Source organism: Manis javanica, chromosome 15 (assembly GCF_040802235.1).
Source record: "Manis javanica isolate MJ-LG chromosome 15, MJ_LKY, whole genome shotgun sequence".
Classification (NCBI taxonomy): Eukaryota; Metazoa; Chordata; class Mammalia; order Pholidota; family Manidae; genus Manis; species Manis javanica.
In genome coordinates, this window is record NC_133170.1 from 23,365,940 (window position 1) to 23,389,726 (window position 23,787).

General features: G+C 35.9%; 1 protein-coding gene across 1 annotated transcript; it reads left to right on the plus strand.

Moving 5' to 3' along the window:
- Positions 1-1,055: 1,055 nt before the first annotated feature.
- On the plus strand, positions 1,056-17,889 carry LOC118972831 (C-type lectin domain family 2 member B-like). The gene is made up of 4 exons (XM_073222389.1): positions 1,056-1,131; positions 12,899-13,089; positions 16,170-16,273; positions 17,717-17,889. Exons 1-4 carry the CDS (start codon positions 1,056-1,058, stop codon positions 17,817-17,819), a joined length of 474 nt encoding a protein of 157 aa, XP_073078490.1. The 3' UTR covers positions 17,820-17,889.
- The last annotated feature ends 5,898 nt before the right edge of the window (positions 17,890-23,787 follow it).

Here is a 23,787-nt window from a genome sequence, read left to right on the forward strand (position 1 = left end):
CTCAGGGAGTTGATCAGATAGAACCAAAGAGCCAGAAATGACTCAGAAAGTTGGTCTGATGAAGGCACAGGGTCCAAAAATGACCCAGGAAATGTCCAGGATCTCCCCAGATAAGAAACATTAGAAGCACAGGCACAGCAGAGCCCCTGTCCTCATTTTACCAATCAGAACAAGCCTAGAGAGCTAAGAGCTGCCAGTTAAGGACTTCTCTGGCCTGCCCAACCCCACATAGAAGAAGCCCCAGAATGAGTATCCCGGCCTGTCTCACCTTAGGCAGGCCTGCTCTGCTACTCTCTGCAGAGTGCATTAAACTTACTTTGCTTTCTTGACTTTGGTTTCTCGTCTCACCCTATCTGACTTCCCCACAACACCGAGCTGAGTTCCTTCATTCCTAACATAGCATTACTACCTTGAATATCGATGACTTTTTTTTAACTTCTCCTTTTTCTTGTTTTCCTGTGTGTGTGTGCGAGCGCGCGCGTGTGTGTGTGTGCTCATGCACAGTGCCAACATAATGTTTGTGCTTGAGAAAGAGAAAATAGTTTTGTTTTTGGTTTCAGCAGCCAGTTTAGAGCCCAGCTTTCTTTTCTGTTTTCATCAGCTTTAAGATGGTCTTTCTTAACACAAGATTATTAAGCCATAAGGTTTTAAAGCCTGCCTTTAATTAATCAATATTCTTATCTCCTATGGTTCTGGAAGAACATTAGCTGGGTACCACTCTTGGGACAATTGGAGAAAATAACCACTTGAACAGCTTTTGCTCTGTTACTGAGCTGAGGATCCTCTGTTAACAAATACAGCTGCATGAGCTTGTGATTCTTCACTTTTTACAAACTTCCTTTCTCCTCAGCAGATGCCCCACCCAGAAAAAAAAATTGTGGGTTGACTCAATCATGGCCATATTGCTACCTCCATTTGGAGAAGGACTACTTAAAATTTTTTACTTTTTCAAAGTTGCATAACTCTAGTTTGGAGCTGTGTCATAAAAACAACAGTAACATTTTTACATTTAATTAAAACTTTGAAGAGAGGCTTGGGAAAATATGACACAAGGCATGGAATTATTATCCCAGGATGAAAGGGTACCAAAAAGCAATGACAGCAATCCAGGGACTGGTGACAAGAAGCAAGGTAAGGACATTTCCGATTACTCAGAATGAAGGTTACTCTTTGAAACTACAAAGCACAATGTTAAACAACAGCCTTTGAAGACATGAAATAGGTTTTGTTGGTGCTTCCATTAAGACAGAAAAATCCTGTTTTTAGTTAATATCTCCATAAATGAAAATTAGAACAAACTTCAGAAAATAAAATTATACACTCTAAATATTTGATCAAGATTTTGAACCTGTTAGTATTTATAACTGCTATCTTTTGTCCACCATGCCAGTTCATGACTAGACAAATAGAATGCAGTAGTGACATATTGAGTGGACTGATGGTGTAGAAAAGGGAGAACAAGTATTTGTTTTCTTGATACCTGATATTTGAAGAATACAATTCAGATTCAATTTATCTTGATGGATAATACAGAGGGACTCACCATAGCCTCAGCATGTTTGAGATTGAGCTTCACTTTTACTGATGATTTAATAAAATCAATGCTGGAGAAAACATTAAATTTGACTCACATATTCATTCAATGCTCGGAATGCAGACATGATATGAAAAATTTGGCCAATATATTCAATATTTTAAAAGAGTATGGGTAGTGAGTGGACTCAAGATAAACTAGATTTTAAAGGTGCTTAATAGTAGAAAGATCGTCTTCCTAGTCCATTCTTATCTCAACAGTTGCTGGTACTCTGATAACCTTGAAGATGTCTCTGGCAACCTTAAGGATAAGGAAGGAAAATGCACTAAAAAAGTTAGAAAACAGCGTGGTAGCATTGGATGTACTAAATAGCAAGTTCAGCCACTCTAACAGGAAACTCAAAGTTATTTCAGCTGCACTCTTTGTAGTCAAAATATAGTGAAGAAGGGAGGGAATGAAGCTCAAATGCAGTAAATGCAAGAATCTATGCTTTAGGAACTATGGTGAGTTTTAAACATTTGCCAGTTAATTTCATTTCAACCTACCAGTGTATGCAAATATTTATTGCCACTGTTCATATTAGAAGGCAAATATTTTTCCTCTTTTTTTGACAATTTAATAATTGTGCAAGGTTAAATTGAGGGGGTTTGGGGACAATGGGATGAAATGTGAGATGGTAACATGAAAATATCTAAACCAGAAGTTTTAAAAATGCTTTCTAGCCATTCATAAAGCCAGTGCTAATTTCTTCCTTACATATCAATCAATAGTATGAATGTCTATATTTTATGTATAAAATTATATATAATAAAACACATAAATATATCACATAAGTTACTTAATATTATTTATACATATATTACATATAGTAGATATAAATATATAATTTGAAATTATAAACACCATTGTGATAGTATTTTACTTAGTGTGTGAAACAATTCATTTTTTAATATTTTCTTGTATTCTTTCTGCTTATCAGTATTTTATGTTTTTTTTTTTCTATAGTTGTGAGCTAAGAAAAAGGATATTTTGTTGGTTTTAAATTCATTGCTCACCCTGGGTCTTTCCTCATCTCTCCTTGGAAAAAGTCAGAGTCAGAAACAGAAATTACTTAGTTGAGTCAGTGAAACTTCTTATGTAGAAAGTAATTGGAAACCTCACAGTTTAGGTTTTAACAGGGATGAATACATAACTATTTTAGTTACATTTTTAATTAAGAAGGTTTTTATTGAGCAGCCCTGGGATATTATCTGTTTTCTTGTCTTTGTTGAACACATTACATGGGGTGGGCAACTGTTTTGCAGTTCATCTTTCACTACTAAATTCATAGTGGGAGACCCACATTTTCCGTTATTTTATGTTATGGATAATTTGTGCAGTGTACAGCTATTGAGGATTGAGTAAAAGAAGAGAAAGAAGGAACATATAAAATGAAAGCTGTTTATACTGAGGGTAGAAAACTAGATTGCAGAACTTAGGAAATGGGCAGATTAAATAGAGAATGAACATGCAGCAGGTTTAAATATGTACCTGCTATTCAGAAGAAGTGCAATAAATGTCCAATTCATTAGTGCCTTAATCAAACTAAATGTCACTCTAAGTACCCATTCCATGAGCTCACAGGATATTTAATCTTTGCCATTTGATGGTACTGAGAGTGGGAGGTTTCTTCCAGGTTTATATGAAGTTTCCCAGGTTTTATGAGAAAACATCAAGGTCTTCAATCTTCACTGATCACTTGTCAGAGGATATATCTGAACATCAGTTATGTCTTTGGTTCTCATTCTGCTATTTCTGTGTCACATCGTCATTTCTCGTATCGTCAGGGGGCACGTATCCTCCTTCCTTCCTATTGGCTCAGACACATTTCCTCAAACCCTCCCTTATTCTCCAGCTCACCCTTTCATAAGCTTGAGTTTTCAAAAAAAAATGAAGAGGTCATTGATTTCAAGCAGCTTGGATTTTCTTTCAACAGTCATTCTGGGGGAAAGCATAGCAAAAGAGCCTAATTACTTAAAAGAATAAATAGGAAAGTATATTAAAAATAATGACTCTGAATGTAACAGTAAATAATCTTCACCTCCCCCCTCACACACACAATAATTAGAATATGGAAAGATGGGAGACCTATAACATAAGAAAAAATAACAGCAAAACAAAAAGCATGCATGTGCAGCTGAATATGCACATATCTACATACTATAACTTAAAAACAGTTTTATTTTTTAAATATCCTGTGATATTTAAAAGATTAAGATCCTGTGAGCTCATGGAATGGGCACTTAGAGTGACATTTAGTTTGATTAAGGACAAAGAGATAAAGACTAAAATAGGGTAAGAAAGTAAAATTATATGCTATAAATACTTGATCAAGATTTTGAGCCTGTAGCACTTCTAACAGTGTTTGTCCACAATGCCAGTTCATGGCTAGACAGACAGAATGCCATAATGACACACTGAATGGACTGATGGTGTAGAATAGGGAGAAGAAGTATTTGTTTTCTTGATATCTGATATTTGAAGAATACAAATAGGGAATTAAATAAATTAATAAGGTGATATTGGGAGGTGATTTTAAAATGTCATTGGAAATAAAGAGCCTGGATTAAGTTCTGAAGTACATACAGCACCAAAGGCTGAAAAGCCAAATGTGTGCTTTGTTTCTCCTTTTTGACCTTTGCTACATCAGAGGTCAGGTCATTTCCCTTACGTAGGAGCAATCCTCCCATTTGTACTTCAGACCGCAGCCCTTCTAGCCTATGCAAGAACTGTTCTTTTTAATCTAATCTTCCCTCCCCCTCCTGCCTATGTCAGCAATCTATCCCTTTCACATTCAATCATCACTAAGTGAATAGAAACATTTTTTGTTATATCTTAAAAAAAAAATCTTACCGGAACCATTCATCTCATTCTAAATAACTCCACTCTGTCTGCTCCTCATTCCCAAAGCAAAAGTTCCCCGAGAGCCTGTGTGTGTCCTTCACTCGCCTGCCTCCACTAGGCCGACGTCCCTCTGCATTGCTCCTTAAAGTCACTCTGCTGGGCGCACTGATCTCCTCCATGTGCTCCTTTCTTGTCTCTCCACTGCTGCTACCCTGTTTAAGAGATCACCATAATTTGACTGGCCAGAGTAATAGCTCCTAAATAATCTCCCTACCAGTAGAGAACTTTTAAAAATAAAAGTCTGGTAATGCCAAACAACCCACCTAAAATAATTCAATGGCTTCCTATTGTACTTAGAAGAAAATCAAGTTCTTTCAAAGGCTTTCAAACATCTTAGCATCATTTTGCTCCCAACTAGTCATTACTCCCCTCTGCTGTCTCTGACCAAGTCAGCTTGCTGTAATTTGCCACTTTCTTTTAAGTTCTTTCCTGGCTTAAGGCACTTCCACGTGCTGTTCTCTGCCTGAAATGCTTTCTCTATATATTCCATGTAGATGGCCACTATTCATATTTCACGTCCTGGTTTCAATGTCATTTTCACAGAGTGGCCCTTCCAACTATTCTTTTGATCAATCCACCTGCTCAGTCAGAGCACCCTGTTTATTGTCTTTCCAGCACTTGTTGCAATTTATAATTTTTTAATTAATTTTTATCAGTTTATTGTAAGTCTTTTCCACCCAATGCAAGTTCCAAGAAAGCATGGATTATGTCTTTTTGGCTTGCTGTTATATTAATGAAAACTAGCACATAATAGGTGATTAGTAAAGATTTTACTAAATAAATAACAGCAGCGCTGGTTCAAAGGTGAAGCATGGCAGATACTTTAGTTCGTGCTTATTTTGAAGCTTTGAAATTCTAGATAGTCAGAAAAAATGCACAGCTAATTACAAGACTTTTCAGAACTATAGCAGAAATATACAAATTTAGGCTTAACTCCATAAACATATTTCTCAGACAGATGAAATAACAGTTTGGTGGTGGTTCAAAACAATGCTTCCAATTTTCTTTTTGCCACTTTCCCTCTTCTTCCTTGTGATACTTTATAGAATCATTTTAAATTCTTATGGGTACCAATATGTTTATGTACTACTCATAATAGTGTAGATTAGTACCATCCTTTTGGAAGAACATTAAACCAACAAATGCCAATTTGTTTTTGAAAATTTTTCTTAAAAGGTAATTAGATATGCACATAAGACACATTTAAACTACACTTGTTCTAGTTCTGGTTTAAAAGGGGATGAACAGCCTAAATATCCATCAGAAGAGGATTAGTTGTGTTCTGTCTTTTCTAACAGTATATGTAGCCAAAGATTATTAGCAAGTCATAAAATGGTAATGTCAAATTATTCTTTTGCGTGATGTGTAAATTTAGCTGTTGCTCTAAATGAACAACTACCCCAATGTTCAGTATCTTAAAACAGTATTCATTGTATTGCTCATGGTTCTGTGGGTTAGGAATGTGGACTAGTTTCAGGGGGATGGCTCATGCCTTCTCTGTGTTATGCCGGCTGGTGCATTTGGGTAGGGATGGGGGATCCAAAATGTCATCACTCACAGACTTGAGCCTTAGTGATTGAATTCAGCTGTTCATCCTCCATATTGTCTCTCTCTCTCTGAGACTTCTTTGGATGGTGGCTGGGCTCCAGGAAATTGAAAGTAAAAATTATGAGGTCTCTTAGACCAGGGCTTCAAAGTCCCAGAGTGTCACTTCCACCACATTCTATGGTCAAAGCAATGCCCAAGGCCAGTTCATGCTCAAGCATCAGGAAACACAGTATACCTCTTGATAGGAGAAACAGCAAGATCGCATGTCAAAGTGGTGATGGACGCATGGAGGCATGATCCATTGAGGGCTGATTTTAACAGTCAACCACACATGGGAAGAGCAATTTGCTCACTGAAAACACTAGAATATAAAACAATGGATACATGAAAATTGTATTCACTTACAAATACGTGTATTTGGTAGGGAGAATATGAGTGAAAATAGGATTAGGGAGATACATGGATGGAAGGATGTAACCCCAATATATTACTGATAAACTCTAAGTGGTATAAAGTTACATGCAGTTTCAATTTCATTTCTTTCAAAAATCCACTGAGGAAAAAAGTTCTCTTAACAAAGAAATAACTAGTTCTTCACTAGTTGAAAAAGAAAGGAATCACAAGTGCTCTCAATAAGTTTAAAGTTTACCTTAAGTACTTCCATAATTTTTTTGTTTCATAAAATTTTATGAGTTTTTCATGATATATAAAATAACAATGTTTCATTTCAAAACACTTATGTACCATATTTTTTTTCCCTACATGGGCACTAAGTAAAAGAAAAATAATTCCTCACTGAAGATTTATTCTGTTCTATTGACTTTGCAGACAAAGAAATACAGGACCAGTAAAGAAAATTACTTGCCCAAGTTCCCTTCACTGGTTTGTGCAAAAATCTCAATCTCAAGTCCTTTGACTGATTCTGTGAACTTTTAAGTCTATGAACTTTCAATATGCTCTGCTTTCTATCCTCTCAAGTAAACTTTTCATCATTTAGAATGTAGATCTTCTTAGAAACATTCAAGGAATGTTTAGGATGTGCTGATATTTCACCATAAAGGATACTGAAGTCCTAGGGGTGGCTCCGGGCCTGGGGAAATTTTACCCTAAAGAGTCATACATATTTGAGTCCTTAGACCATGACAGTAAAATCCATGGAAACATTTGAATTGGCTTTAAGGATGTCCTGAGAAATTCCAATCAAAAGAAAAAAGTGATTTTTTACATATAACAGAATACGTATGTTCTGTGTTATCTCCTTGTGAAACTTCAGAATAAATTGCCTAAAGAAGTTTGTTAGGTATGGTTATGAATGCAGATTTAGTCTTTACCTATTTCTTCATCTAAATGTATTTTTTTTCAGGTGTTAAGAACAAGTGTAAGTGGTATTTAATATATCGTGCTGTTGTTGTATTACTAATTGTATCAATACCACCTACAACTATTACTTTGGGTGAGTAAATAAGATCCTTTATTTCTTCACTTAGTTTTTTTTCTTTTTTAGGGCTTTCTTTTTTATAGTCCCTCACTCATGATATTTTCTTATTATCCTCACTCCCTTCCTATTGTTCATGATGTAATTAGTGGGCATCAATGAATGAATTATTATGAATTACAGACCTACCTAAAGCATTGGGAGATGCAGAAATGATTAGGACAAAATTACTCACCCTGATCATCTCACATTCCATCCAACATTCTCATGCTAAGGGAAATAACTGTTTTGACTTGTGTCGCATAGGTTAGTTTTTCCCATTAAAAAACTTGTATGTAAATTAAATCATGCAATTCACAAGTATCCTTTGCATCTTGTTTCTTTTGTTCCACATTATGTTTGTATGATGCCTCCATGTCATGGCATGCAGCAAAAGAACATGGAAGGCAGAAAAGTTTCCATACAAGTTTTACAAACAGTAAATAACATAGACTTTGTTAGTCATATAATCTCAGTTGCAACTACCCTACCTACTCTGTATTTGCAGTGCAAAACAGCCAGCCACAGACATGTTAGGTGATACATAAACAATTGAGCATGGCTGTGTTTCCATAAAAATGAGGCTGGGAATTTGAATAGTACATAATTTTCATGTATCAAACAATGTTTTCTGTCTAATCATTTTGATTTTTTCATTATTTTTATTCTCTTGATCATTTTGAAGTGTAAACACATTTTTAGCTCTGAATTTGCCTTGGGTTGTAGTTGGCAGATCCTTGCTACAGAGCATCCATGCCATATATTAAAGAATTCATCCTACTTTTGATGGCCATTTGGATTGTGCCACATTTTGACTACTGCAAATTGTGCTGCTCTGAACATCCTTATGCTTTTAGTCTTTTGTGAATAATGGATATCATTTGGGATATACTTCTGAGAAGAATTGTTAAGCCATGGAGTGTGCATAAGTCAGCTTTAGTAAATAATACCATGGATAGTAGATAAACCAACCAAAAGTGTATGAGAATGCCAGTTGCTCATCATAGTTGTCAACACTTGGTTGTCAGTATTACCTATTCTGCCATTCTGGTGAGTGTGTTGGTCCCTTATTGTGGCTTTGGTTGACAGTTTCCTGATGAACAATAGTGTTTGGCTCCTTTTTGTTTTTAAAACAAACTGCTCATTTAGCCACAATATTTTGTAATGGTCAAGTTCAAATATTTTGCTCATATTTTTATTGTATTAGCTCTCCTATTTTGTTTGATTCATAAGAGGTCTTTAATATACTAGATAAAATATTTTCTACTCCTATTATAAATATCTTCTATGTAAATATTAAGTATAGTAAAAATCTTCCACTACAAAGCTTAAATTTATCCTCCTTATGATGTCTTTAGTGAACAGCAGTTCTTAATTTTGAGATAATTTTCGTTTTTATTTCTTTCTCTATCATTACGACGTCTTGCATCCTGTTTAGGAAGTTTACTGTATTCCAAAGGCATGAAGATATTACTCTAGAGTTTCTATTGTAAGATTTATTATGTTTTTAGATATTTATGTTTATTTCACCTTCAGATCTATAATCCTTTTGAAATTGGCTGTTACTATAAGATATAGTAATCAAGATGAAAATTTTTTTCATTAACATAGTCTTCCAATCTGGAGCAATTTATTGAAAAGTCCATAGTTTACAATTCACTCCTGGTGTTGTGCATTCTATGAGTTTGGAAAAATGTGCATGACATGTGTCCTTCATTAAGGTCTCCTACAGAGTATTTTCACCTCCTTAAAAGTCCTCTGTGCTCCACCTGTTCATCTCCCCTCCACCCTAACCACTGGGAACTGCTGATCTTTTTACTGTCTCCATAGTTTTGTTTTTTCCAGAATGTCATATACTTGGAATCACACAGTACATAACTTTTTTAGACTGGCTTCTTAAACTTAGTAATATGCATCTAAGGATCTCCTGTGTCTTTTCATGGCTTGATAATTCATTTCCTTTTTGCACTGAATAATATTCCATAGTGTATACATATCAGTTTATTTACACATTTGCTTACTGAAAGACATCTTGGTTATTCCACTTTTTGGCAGTTATGAATAAAGTTGCATTAACATCCTTGTGCATGTTTTTGTGTGTTGTAAGTCTCAACTCTGTTGGGTAAGTACCAAGGAGTGCAATTGTTGGATTGAATGGTAAGAGTATGTTTAGTTTCCTAAGAAACCACCAGACTGTGCTCCGAAATACCTACACCATTTTTGCATTCCCACTGGCAATAAATGAGAGTTCTGTTGCTCCACGAGTTTTGAGTCCTTTATATATTTCAGTAACAGGCCTTTATGAGATGTGTCTTTTGTAAATATTTTCTCCCAGTCTGTGGCTTGTCTTCTTCTCTTGACACTGTCTTTCATAGAAGTTTCTAATTTTAATAAGGTCCAATTTATGAATTATTACCTTCATGGATTGTGCCTTTAATACTGTAACTAAAAAGTCATCACCACACTCAAGGTCATCTAGGTTTCCTCCTATGTTATCTTGTAGGAGTTTTTAGTTTTGTGTTTTACATTTAGGTCGTTGATCTGTTTTGAATCAAATTTTGTGTTAGTTTTGTTAATCATAAGATTTATTTACATTCATTTCTTTGCATGTGGATGTCCAGTTGTTCCAGCACCATTTGCTAAAAAAATATTATTTTTGCCCAATTTCAGTTGATTCTATTTACGTTGATATATTTCTGGGCTCTATTCTGTTTCATTGATCTATTTGTCTGTCTTTCACCAATACACACACTCTTGATTACTGTAGCTTTATTATAAGTCTTGATGTTGGGTAGTATTATACTCTATCTTTGATTTTTCTCCTTCTATTAAAAACTACACTAACCTTTCTTTTCTGGAATAAACTTCTTTTATCCATAATGTATTATATTTTTAACATTCTTGAATTAAACTGGTTAGTATTTTCTTAAGCTATATATGTTCATGAAAGAAGTGTAATTTCCTTTTTTATAATATTATTGCCAGATATTGATATCAGAATTATGCTTGTCTCCAAAATTGAATTGGAAAGTGTTCCCTCTTATTATATTTTCTAAAAGATATGGTTATTAATGTCTTTCCCAAATAATGAGAAGTATTCACAACTGAAGCCATCAGGACTGGAAGAGTTCTTTGTGTGGAATTACTTTAATCAAAGATAAAATTTCTTTGCTAGATAGCCTATTACTCATTCTTACTACTTGTCCTTTAACAGTTAAGTTGTGTTTTTTAACAATTTCTCTTTTTTCTTATTCCCTTATTGCTCATTTGTCTACCCTTTGAATTTTTTCTTGTATCAGTCTTCCTAGTTTTCTATCCTTTTTTAGATTATTCAAAAAGCCAACTTAAGAGTTTGTGGACATTTTCTATTTCACACAAATTTTCTATTCAACTGATTTCTGGTCTTTATTTTAAATTTTGCCCTTTTTTTCCAACTTTGGTTTTAATTCACCATTCTTAATCACTTTCTGAGATAGATAACTGTCTTTTTAAAAAGTCTTTCTTCTTTTTTTAAAACATAAATTTAAGCCACCAAATTCTCCCTTTATCTTTAAGGAAATGTGGTATGTTCCACAATTTAGTTGTATCCTATAAATTTTAGTACTATATGATATATGATATATGATTGATATACATGTGAATACATATCCATATATCAGAATATATGTAACTTTTCACTCCAAAATATTTTCTACTTTCTATGATTTATGAGTTACTTAGTATTACTTTGCTTAGTTTTTATGCTAATTTTATTTTGTTATTATGTGGCTCAATTCTACTGCTGTCAGGTGATATACTGTAAACATCTTCAATCTTTTAAAATTTATTATTGCCACTTCATTGTCCTGCATTTTGATAAATATTATATGTACACTTAAATGTATGTATATTCAGGAGTTGTTGCATGTAGGTCTCTGCATATGTGAACTGGCTTAGTTTTGTTAATCATGATGTTCAGATGCCATTATCCTCATACTTTTTGCCTTTTGTTACACCAATGAGTAAGAGAAGGGTGTTAAAGGTTTTACTTACTATAGGTACTGGGCATCAAGTGACTACAGGTGATAATTTAACCATTCACTTTACCTCTATGTACCATAGATTGCGAGCATCCCATTTGCAACTGGTGATTGGATCAATGCCATTAAAATGTATCACATTGGAAAACCAGTATCATGTCTCATCTTTAAGTTTTTTCTCCCTTAGACCAACTTTTAGTACCAAAAATGGATTCAGTCTGGGTGTGTTCAGGAAAATAGACACTACCTGTGGTACAAAATAGAATTTTAATATAGGAATTAGGGATAAAATGACTCTGGGAGTTGCTGGGGAGTGATGGTCTGGGAGGCTGCATACCTAGAGGAGAAATAGTCACTAATGGTTTTCGTTTGAAGCACTAATGTGTTTGGAGAACTTGGAGATGAGAGTAAAAACTAAGAATCTAACACATGTAAATCCCAAAACTACAAAAAGGAAATTTGTGAAAAGCCCTGGAAGGTCTATGACCAAGGTCTCAAGAAAAATGGCTTCTGCTTTACTTTATCCTTCCAAATCTCATGTTGTGGGTAAAACTGCAATATTTCCAGAATCTCTCGCTGGGCCTTAGTGCATCTCCATGTCAGTAGGTATTTCCAGGGGCTGGAGAGAAGTAGTCCATCTCCATATCAGTAGGTGATTACAAGGGGAAACCAGGGCATATCTGGACCCTAGGGGTTGGGTGAGGTCCCTTTTTGCAGCTGGGTCGTGAGAGAAACTGGCGAGCAGAAGTGGATGACTGCTTGTGAGCAACATGGGCTTCTCCCACTTTATTTCTCCCTTTGACTGATTTGGTTTCAAAGGTATTTTGTCCTGGGCTGGGAAAATACTTTCTCCCCGGAGTTACACATGTGGATTCTTTTCATTGGTTAACTCAGAACCATACAGTGCTATTGGTAATTAAAAAAAACCAAGTCAACATATATCTTGTTAGTTATACATTCATTTTTAGTATTTTCATTGCTTCCTTTTAGATTAAAATATGTGTCCTTGATTCTAACAATAAAACATAAATTAGTATTTTATTACTCACAAATAATGCTAGGATTTCTTTATATTTTGTTTACCCAGAAATGGCAACAGTGAATCAACACAAGTAAACTCACACTGGTTGCTCTAGGAAACTTTGTGCACCCCTGCCTGCAGTTGGGGTTGAAGGGAATATTAATGTCCTCTCAAGTCCTGAACTTCTGTCATTTAACCTAACATGAAATTTGCTTTCTAACTTGTTATATAATAGATAGTAATTCTGGTCATGATCATAATCTTTTACATCACAAGCCTGTCTTTTCCTGAGTGATCTGAAAATATGGCCTCATATTATTTCACCTGGCCCTTAAAATATGTATTTGTCTCTTTTCCAGTTAAGCATTGCTGGTGTAGACAAGTACAGAGTATTCCAAATACAACTCAGTATTTCTGCCCAGAGGATTGGATCGGTTTCCAAAATAAATGCTATTATTTCTCTCAAGAAGAAGGGGTTTGGAATTCAAGTAGACACAACTGCTCTACTCAACTAGCTGATCTAACTGTAATTGACACTACTGGAGAAATGGTAATTTAATACACATTCTTTATTAATTATTGTGAGTTGGGGCATTAGAAATATTCAAATGCTATTATGATTTTTTAAACTTTATCCACATGCCTATGAGTATATGCAGAATACTGACGATGTTCAGACCATGCCATGTGAGATATAATTGAAAAACCTGGTGGTTTTTTTGTTTGGATAGTGTAATACTTGTGCCAAGTAGTAGATTTGATAGCTATTTTTATAGTTGGAATATCAGTAGAAGAGCTAGAATATATTCATAAACTTTTTAAAAGCCAGTGCACCACAAAAAGAGAATTGCCTCAGGAAGAGTGGAATTCTCCCCTCCACTCCCTATGAGGAACATTCTTGACTTCTCTGTCTTGCTTTGCTGCCTGTCTCTGGGGTCCCACGGCAGCCTCCACTTGAGCATTCACCCCCAGAAATACAACAGTGTGTGATTGAACATCTCCCTATTCTGGAATATCAGTTTCAAGTAAGCAGACACCGTATTTTATTTGAAATTGTCTCCTTTGCTGTAGCATAAAGGCAGGTAAATTAAAAGCTCAGTTGATCTTTGTTGAATAAATACTGTTTTACATGGCAAAAAATCCTGAGTAAAGAGAATCTCCAAGAAATTCAACAAGGGATTGCAAAACTGTACTTCTGCACTTGTGAAAGCTCCTTTCTCTGACTCATTTATGGGTTATGCATGTTTTCACTTTTGTGTAGTCTCTTTAAAAGTAAAAGGTTAATACGAGGTATATGACTTGATTTAAATTTTTTTGTGTGTGAATAATGTGCAACTAAGGAGTGTTTAAAATGTAAAGTGTCACAGACAGCAGCCAACATTGTTAATCTTACTGCTGTGGTGAGGAAAGTATATTTATACAATCTGCCTGAAGACTGGCTCAAATTTAAATGGATGTGAACCAGGCTGAGGCAAGTTATAGATCAGTGCAAGGAAACCAAACTATCTGGGAAGGAACAAAAGCTATAGAATAAAATGTGAAAACCTAGATATGTTAAGAGTTGACATAGCAAATCAAAAAGATGCAGGTTCAAGTTAACAGGAAGAATTTCGATAATCAACAGTTTCACTGCTGAATTTCAAAAGGCTTTTGAAAATGAACATTCTGAGAAATGTTTAACTTCCCCTTTACAGTTCTTCTTGAGGGGAAAAACAGGCTAAAATAATAGTAAGATAGAAAAATAAGTGCTAATAAGATTTTTGAGGGGTAAAGAGATAACATGGCAAATATTTTTTAAATCTTCACCTCCAGGAATTTTGTCAGCAAAGACTGATAAAAATAGGGAATATCATAGAACAAAAAGAAAATAAGTCATTAAACATACCAGATGAGGATGATGATACTGTTTGGATCAAGAAAGAAGACTTTGAAAATATAATGTCCTGATGTGTTTTGAAGACCATAGATGCCTATACATGCCAACCATATAATCTGGGCAAAATTTAAGTGGCAAATTGGGCTTAGTAAAGCTATCTGGGAAGGGCTGATCAAAGTAATACATAGAAAAAATTTTAAGGGGTGTTTATTTTAAATAGTTTAATTAAAATATTACATATATTTACTTAAATTACAAAATGTTTTCCTTAAGGTAACATGAAACCCATTTTATGAAATGTTTTCCATATTTATGTTCACCTATTTAAAATTATCTTGATTTTTAATGAGATGCCACAGGGATCCCCTTTATTGAGCGAATAACAGCATTTATCACAGGACAGGCTGTAGGATGCATTTCCCAGGCCCCTGTCACCAACACCACAACTACTGAACCTCACTTGATTTTCCCAGTTATCCAATAATACATATCCTGTGGGTTTCCAATAGATTCCTCCTCTTACATTCTTTCTGCCAAGCTCGTTCCTAAACCAGGACAATGAGCCGCCCTTGTCTCCTTTGCCTTCTGTGGTGGCCATGGAACCTTCTGCTCCTGCCCTCCAGACGCGCCTCTTAGAACACAGCTTTTGTGAAAATGGTCCATGAAAATTCAGGTGTTATGTCCCATAAACTAACCTCACTCTGTATTTCGTATGCTCACAATCTTCTCCTTAGCTAATAGAATATTTTCTAACTCTATGTTTACATAAATGTCCTCACTCATAAGTGAAACCTTGTGAATCCAAGGACAGTGTTTTATTAATCTTTTCCTTTATAAAACCAAGTCTGGCCCAATGACTTTCAATTTTTTTCAAATAAATTCATGAAATGCTGCGGAAGATGGTATATTAAAATGCCAAAGGTTATTATTAGTGGCACCGTATTAGGTAGGAATGGACCATAGCCTTGTGGTCTGTCATAATTCCCTTATACTTGCCATTAAACTGAAACATGGAGTGATACAATGTCAAGCTTATGGATTCCCACTTATTTAGTAGCTGAGTTGACTCAGTGATTTTCTACATATGTAATTCTATGGTAAAGGCTATAAGATAGAAAGAAATTTCAATATTGAATAAATGAATAAGGAGGAAAAAAATGAGACATATCAGGAAAAATTGTATTGTTCCCCAAATGATGTTTTTAGAAATCAAAATACTTGTCAGAAACATAAAATTTGAGAATTAGATTCTACAGGAGTCGGATATAGAAGGGGAATGTGTGTGTACATGTGTGCGTGCTTGTGTATGTGTGCATATACATGTGATAGTTTTGGGAGAGAAGTTGAAATACAATGTAATATTCAATTCAATATACTACTATTTACTGGGAAGTGAAAAAACATAATAAATATCTGATGCTTGGGAAGGCTGAGCAAGAACTCAATAAACTCTTGGCTTTCCAGGAGTTTCCAGTTAAAAAATCCTGGAGGAATAGATTGACATATTGAATACTTATCAGTTTGGAATCAAAAAATATCTTAAAGAAAATTTATCTCACATTTTTGTTTCACAAATAAGAAACTGAGGGTCAGAAGGTGAAAATACTTTGTCAAAATCCCATAGGAGTTTTTTGGTGATGGCAGGAATTGAGCACTTGTTGCCTTGTTCCTCAGAATTTGCAAAGCAAGAGAGGATTGGTAGGTTGTAGTAAAAACTGACAAGTAAAATTATGAAATTTATTTTGTCTCTAAAGGACTTTCTCAGGAGATTCAAAAGTAGTTCCAATCACTGGATTGGGCTGGAAATAACAGAAGATCAAACAGCAAAATGGATAAATGGAGCCATATTTAACAAATGGTAAGTTTCTTTCTTTCTGGGATTATTTAAATTTAGACAGTGCAAACTTCTCAAGAATTTGTGCATGTGGGGTAAACTGCAGAATTTCCAGAATCTTCTGCTTAGCCTTAGCTTATTTACATATCAATAGGTGTTCACCACTGCAGCTTCCTGCAGCCCACAGGGCAAGGGCTGGAGAGATAACTGCCATTCTCTCCTCCCCTCCATCCCTGGTACATAATTGGTCTAGAATCTGTCAGTCACCAAGGACCTACCAGTGGAGTTCCTCCCAGAAGGGGAAGGAAGGAAGTAAAGAGCTTGCCAAGGGAGCAGAGTGTGAGCATCAGCCAGAGAAGGGGGTCGGGGCTGGGCCTAGCTAGCGAATTCAAGCAAGCCGTGAGCAATAAAAATCTTTTTCCTCATATACCTCTCCCTTGACATATTTCAGTTTCACCAGTTTCACAGGGGATTGGTTGCAGGCCAGGAACACCCATCCCCGCCTGGAGCTACAGTGCATTAGCTACATTTCTCTAGAGGCCAACATTTGTGTGCATGTTGGGAAAATAGGGTGAGGAAAAATCATATAATACATTGAAATTACTTTGAAGAGTCAATCCAACTGGTTGAAAATCAAGGTATAAGAGGGAAGATCTCTTAGTTGGTTATTTTGAAAATAAAGACCTGAGGTTTATATATACAGTCTCCCACCCAGCAAAAAAGTCAACTTTTGCTGATTTTAACCTATCCTCTTCAATTCTATATCTATTGTCCAAGTTTCATACACCCTGCTTGCTGATATCTTTGACAGTTCAAGTAAAATTTGTTGTTCATTGTAACCTGATTTTAATTGCACTGGCAGTGCAATTTATCCTGGGCTTTGTATTTTCCGTTTTATGAGATAGAAAATTGGATCTAAAGATCTGAGATCACTGCACACATGACCTCAGCATGACCACTCCAAATGGTGACTACCAGCTACTTAGCCACTTAGTCTATATAGAATTTTTCAACAACATAAGTCATATTTTTGATTGAATCATTCATTGTTGCAGAGAAAGGATACTTTCTCTTGCATTGTAGAATGTTAGCAGCATGTCTGGTCTCTGTGCACAAAACAATAGCAATCCCTCTCACTTTTGTCTCCAGATATTGCTAAGGGTCCCTTTTGAGGATTGTGGGAGATAAGTGGAAGACAAAATTGCCCCAGCTTAAGAACTATTGGTTTATAAAACCTGATAGTTCTACTGACTGCATGTAACTAACTTAATGTTAGTTTGACAAATGTAAATTCTAGAAGAGAGACTCTATACCAATACGGTACTCATATCTTAACTCTAGCAAGAGAGGACTGGTCACAGCACACCTTTTTGGGACTCTGGACATATAAAATTTTTAAAAAAGTGTCACTGGGCAAGGGAGAAATCACAGGACTCCCAATACATAGTTTTAATCTCTCTATTGTAGGTTTAATATAAGAGGAAGTGAAAAATGTGCTTACCTGAATGATGATGGAGTGGCAACAGCCAGATGCTACATGGAAAGAAAATGGATTTGCAGGAAAAAATAAACTAATTATCCTACCATTTGCAACAACATGGATGGAGCTAGAGGGTATTATGCTCAGTGAAATAAGCCAGGCGGAGAAAGACAAGTACCAAATGATTTCACTCATATGTGGAGTATAAGAACAAAGAAAAACTGAAGGAACAAAACAGCAGCAGAACCACAGAACCCAAGAATGGACTAACAGTTACCAAAGGGAAAGGGACTGAGGAGGATGGGTGGGAAGGGAGGGACAAGGGTGGGGAAAAAGAAAGGTGGCATTACGATCAAGATGTATAGTGTGTGTGGGGGGGGCACAGGGTGGGCTGTGCAACACAGAAAAGACAAGTAGTGATTTTACAGCATCTTACTATGCTGATGGACAGTGACTGTGAAGGGGTATGTGGGGGGGACTTGGTGAAGGGGGGAGCCTAGTAAACATAATGTTCTTCATGTAATTGTAGAGTAATGATACCAAAATAATGAATAAATAAATAAATAAACTAATTAAGTCACTGATTATGGACTTAAACCCATGGGTAAAATGATTTTAATATCTGTAACCATTTTTTCTTTCCCACTGAATAACAACTTTCAACATTTCACTGCTTTAATTTTATAGCCTAATAACACATCTTGATAACTGATCATTTCCTTCAACTTGTTTTTCCACTTTTCAAACAGCTTGTATCTTTGTTTCACTATGTCAATTTCAAAAGAATCATATAGTTTCCAAGAATATATTGGTCAGTCTTAGGAGTGCTGTATTTATAATGATATTTTATATAATATTTTATAAATACATCACATACATGCATTATAGATAATATATGTTTATTTTATATCTATTTTTGTTATTTTATATAGCTTACAATTTTTCTAAACAGTTATTACTTATTTAATATGTGTCATTATATGTATGTAATGTTTTATTACTTCAATTATGTAATTTTACTGTATTTCAAAACAGCCATTTTTATATAGAAATGTAATTGCTTTGGATATTCTTCTGCTCAACATACATTCTGGAAATTCTCATATTTCTAATAGTTTGTGGATTCTCTTAAACACTATAAAACATAGCCTCTAGTAGTAAAAGTTTTCTTTTTTCTGTGTTGTAACTTATACTTATTCCTTGTCTAATTGATGGGTCAGACTGCTGGGAAAATGTTTATGGGAACATTCTTGAGTTGCTTCACATTTTTAAAAAAAATGCTTCTAACATTTCAGCTTTAGTAGTGCTTTATCTAGGCTTGCTTAAATACCTCTTTTAAGCCAAAGTAGCTCTTTTACTATTTGCTAAGAGAATATCTTTATAGAAAGAGCTTTTGAATTTTCTCATATACCTTTGTTTCCTTCATTTATTTCAATGCTCTTCCTTTGAATATGGTGAATGACATTTATAAGTTTTCTTAATATTAAATAATTACAATAAGTACTTTGCATTCCTAGATAAAATTCAACCTGGTCATAATATGATGTCATATTTATTTCAGATGGATTCTATGGGTAAAATTGTAGTACTTCCAAAATATCTTGCCTGGTTTTAGTACATCTGCATATCAACAGGCGTTCAGAGGTGGAAAGGAGGATGGTTTTAGTGCATTTGCATCATTCCTCAGGAGTGGAGAGAAGTTCATCTCCACATCAATGGGTAATTACCTGGGCAAGGAGGGCTTATCTGTACCTGAGAGGGGAGGAGAGGGCCAGTTTTTGTTGTTGGAGCAGAAGAGAGAGATGGGCCAGACTGCAGTTTTGTAAGCAATAAACAGGTTTTAAACTTTATTTCTCCCTTTGACTGATTTTGGTTTTTAGAGGTATTTTGCCCTGTGATTTCCTCTCCCTGGACTTACAGATTCATTCCGATATTTCTTTTTTAATATTCTTATATCTAAATTCATGAGTGTGATTTCCCTAAAATTTTTTATAGGAAGGTAGGGATTATATTTTAAGTAATTCAATAAAGACATGGTTAGAAGATGCATTGCTGTACACTTACACTACAAAATTGTGAATGGCAAATTTCATATGTCTAGAAAATTATTGTTCACATTTTCCTTCATATTTTAGGTTAGGTTTACATTTGTGATCATCCATGTTGCAGCAGCATGGGAGAGAATTCCTGGAAACCCGGAGTCACAGACAGTGCGGACATGTAACCAGCATTAACCGCCTGGTGGTACAGACCTGAAAGCTCATGAAGAACCATTTCATAATTCCGTGAATTTAATTTAATAATTTTTCTATGTATTTAACATGAAAAACTATTAATTCTATCCCACATGGTAGTAGTAATTTTTGTGACCTCTTAGTCTTATATAGATGTAATAAAACTCTTCTTCTCTGTTATGGGTTGAATTATGTTCTCAAAAAAGGTATGTTCAAGTCATAATCCCCAGTACCTCAGAATGTGACCTTATTTGGAAATAGAGTCGTGGCAAATGTAATAGTTAAAATGAGATCATTAGGATGGCCCCTAATCTCCTTATGACTAGTGTCCTTACAACAGGGGAAATTTGGATTCAGTGAGGGACCTTCACCAAGGGAAGACCATGTGAGGACACTCAGGGAACAGATGACCCTGTCGCAGGAGTGATGTAGCTGTTAGCCAAGGAATGCCAATCACCTATTCAGCTATCCCCAGAAGCAAAGTTTCTCTCCAGGAGCAGCCTAAGGGAGCATGAGCAGCCAGCACCTTGGTCTTTGACTTCCAGCCTCCAGAGCTGTGAGACAATAGATTTCTGTTTTAAACCACTCTGTTTGCACTACTTTGCTGTGGCAGCCCTACCAAGTGAATCCATTGTATTATAAAGATCGCTTTATGTTCATTTGTGTGTTCTATATTTCTCAGATTTGAGTTTGAGCTAGAATGTCCCTTTTTTGACTCAGGACCGTTCTTTAAGTTCAGGAGAATATATCCTCTCAGCCTCTCAGTCAGATCTCTTTGTAATCTATCACCCCACTTAAGCAGCTTTCACCAAATCAGCTCTGATCTGTATTGTGTGTCCTGTGGCCTTGCTTTAGTTAACATCTCACATGTCCTCTCTAGCAAGTTAACATTTCTTTTCTATTTTATCCTCTTCAAATACTGTTTTCCAAGAATTCTGTGGCACTGAATTCACTCTGACTTCTTTGCTCTCTCTGATTTCAGTCCACTCTTTAGTCACTGCCATATATGTCAGCCTTCCTCTAGTCCGAGGCCTTCTCTTCTTTCTTTGTACGCCGCCCAAGGCAATCTCCTTTACCATTTTGGGTCAACATCTACTTTAAAGCATTCCAAGTTTACATATGGAACAGTGAAACTTCCCCTGAATTCCAAATTTCCTACCTACCTGCCTACACCACTTCAACATCTCAGTTGCATCTTCATCTGAATATATCTAAAATTTAATTTAGAATCTTTCCTCCAAAATATAGCCCTCATCAGTGCACTAGATGGAGACACCATCCAATAGCTGCATAACAAGAAATCTGGCACTGTCCTTAACATTGCTTTCTTCCTCATTATCATTTTCTGTCAGTCAACAAGTCCCAGCAGAGTGGTGGTTGCCAGAGCAAAGGAGGGGGCATGGGTGAAATAAGTGAAGGAAAAATTAGTGAGAATGTTTGATATCTTGGTCTGGGCGATGGTTACATGAGAGTATACACGTCAAACTTCATCAAGCTGTACACTCAGATTTGTGCATTTTATTGTATGTACCTCAAAAAAAAAAAGTCCCAGTAATGTTTGCATTTCAATTCATTTCTCTTTATCTCCGAAGCTTTCCTTCTAGCCCGACATCTCTTGCTCAATAGTCACCTACATTTACCTTAAGAACCCACTTCCTCGTGTTCCTTTTCCCACGTGACAGCCGGGGTTATGTTTCCAAAACTCAAAGCTGACCGATTTACTCTGCTAATTAAAGCCTTTTATTGGCTTCTAATTGCTGCTGAAAAAAATAACTACAAATACATGACGCATAAGACATCTCAAAATTCTCAGATCCAGCTTTTCCTTTTTTGGCTTTCAATAACTCTAACTTTCCTTGTATATTTAAAAAGCATAACATACTCACTAAATCTGAAAGGCTTTTGCACCTATGAGTGACTTATCTGGGGCGAAGGTTTCTTCTTTTTTCTACCCAATTCTACTCACTTCAGATAATAAGTCATTTGTCACATAAAGAAGTACAAGCTAAATTCAGTGACATCAAATCCCCCTACCTTATATTCTCAAAAGTATCACACAATTTTTTTTTTGCAGCACATGTCAAATTTTATTCAATCAATATTTATTGAGCACCTATTAAGTGTCAGGCACAGCTTTAAATAAAAAAATACAACAGGGATCCAAACAGGAAAAAAACCATTGCCCACATGGAGCTTAATTCTAGATGGGGAGACAGAAAATAAAAGCTAACATTTTAAGAGATACAAAGAGAAACAACTTGTTGGACAAATAGAGTTTTGTATGTTTATTTTCATCTCGGTTAATCATTTTATTAATGCTTATGAATCAAGCTAGAATGTAAAGTCTAGTTCAAACATTAGCAAAAATGGTTACTGGCATTCTGCTGAAGTTATTACCATTTTCTAAAAAACTACAAACCAGCAAAGAATTGTGGAGATTAATGATACAGATTGTTAGGCTGCAGGCATCAGGGGAAGGGGTGAGCCTGATGGACAAGCTCAGGCCTCACCAAAGTAAGCAAAGAGACCAACAGGTTCCGGTCTGACAACATTCCAGAGCCTGATCGGATAACACTCCCAACTAGAGCCCTTCCCCCAAGCTAACGGATTAGTGGTAACTTTCCAGTACCTGGCTAAAGGCCAATGAGAGACCCCCACGTACCCTAGACGAGCCAATCCTCGCACCACTGTACACCTTTGCTCTCCCTCCCCCTGCCTTCTTTAAAAACTTGCTGCCTGCCCTGCTGGGGGTGACTTCCCTGGCCTGTGTTTCAGACCGTGGAACATCACCCGGGTGGCATTCAAATAAACTACCTGGCCCTTTGTTGCCTCTCTTCCCCTGCTTACTTCCGTCTAAATTTATTGGAATTTATCTTACACAGATGTCACCCTGAAGGTGACTCTCATAACTAGGTTGGGAAAAACTTGACCATCAGAATAGGAGACTATAACCCACTGAACAAAATGTGAAAATGGGAGTCCACAATACTGAGTTACATTGAAATTTTTTTGATGATGAATGGGATATTTACAGAATTTAAAAGTACCTGCTGTCAAAGCAAAAAATTGCAGCAGACAATGTCACACAGGAAAGGCAGAGTATTCAAGGCTCTTGCAAAGGGGAGATGCACCAGGGCTCAGTCTGAACTAAAATCGGCTGAAACAGAGGGCAGTAGGGTCCTTCAAAACTGACGAGAGGGGGACATCATACACCATCTATATTTGCTAAGTAGTTTAACCAAAGGAAAATTGAACTATTCAGATCTTTATGATAAGAGGTGGTTTTACAACTTGGAGTAAGTCCTCACTGGTCAGGCTCCTGCCCTCCCATAAAAAATGAGAAATAGAGGTGCCATTTTTTTTTGATAATTACATTTCAAAGAGATGGCTGCCAGGTCCTTGAGAAACATTATCTCTAGGCTGTAAAATATTTAAAAGGCTTTTTAACTGATTTACATCACAAAGGGGCAGAGAAAGAATTTCCTACCATAAGTTTTCTAAAGTAAATGCTCTGACAAAGGGGAGGTCAGAGATACAAGGTCAGGAAGAAAGAAGCTTGTTCAAACTGAAGGGAATATCAAGGCCGCACTCGCCTTAAGGTCCCTCCCCCCAAATTATTTATTAATTTATTAATTTTATTAATTTATTATTAATTACAAAAGAAAAAGCGTAACTTTACAGTGAAGACTGGTAGACACTACATTAATCATGTAAACAAAGTGACTATCACCAATAATGGAAGAAATAAAAGTGTGTCCCACTCTGAAAGGTTGCGGTGAGACGAACAAAGCTCTACTCCATCTTCTCTGCTGTTCCTGCTAAGG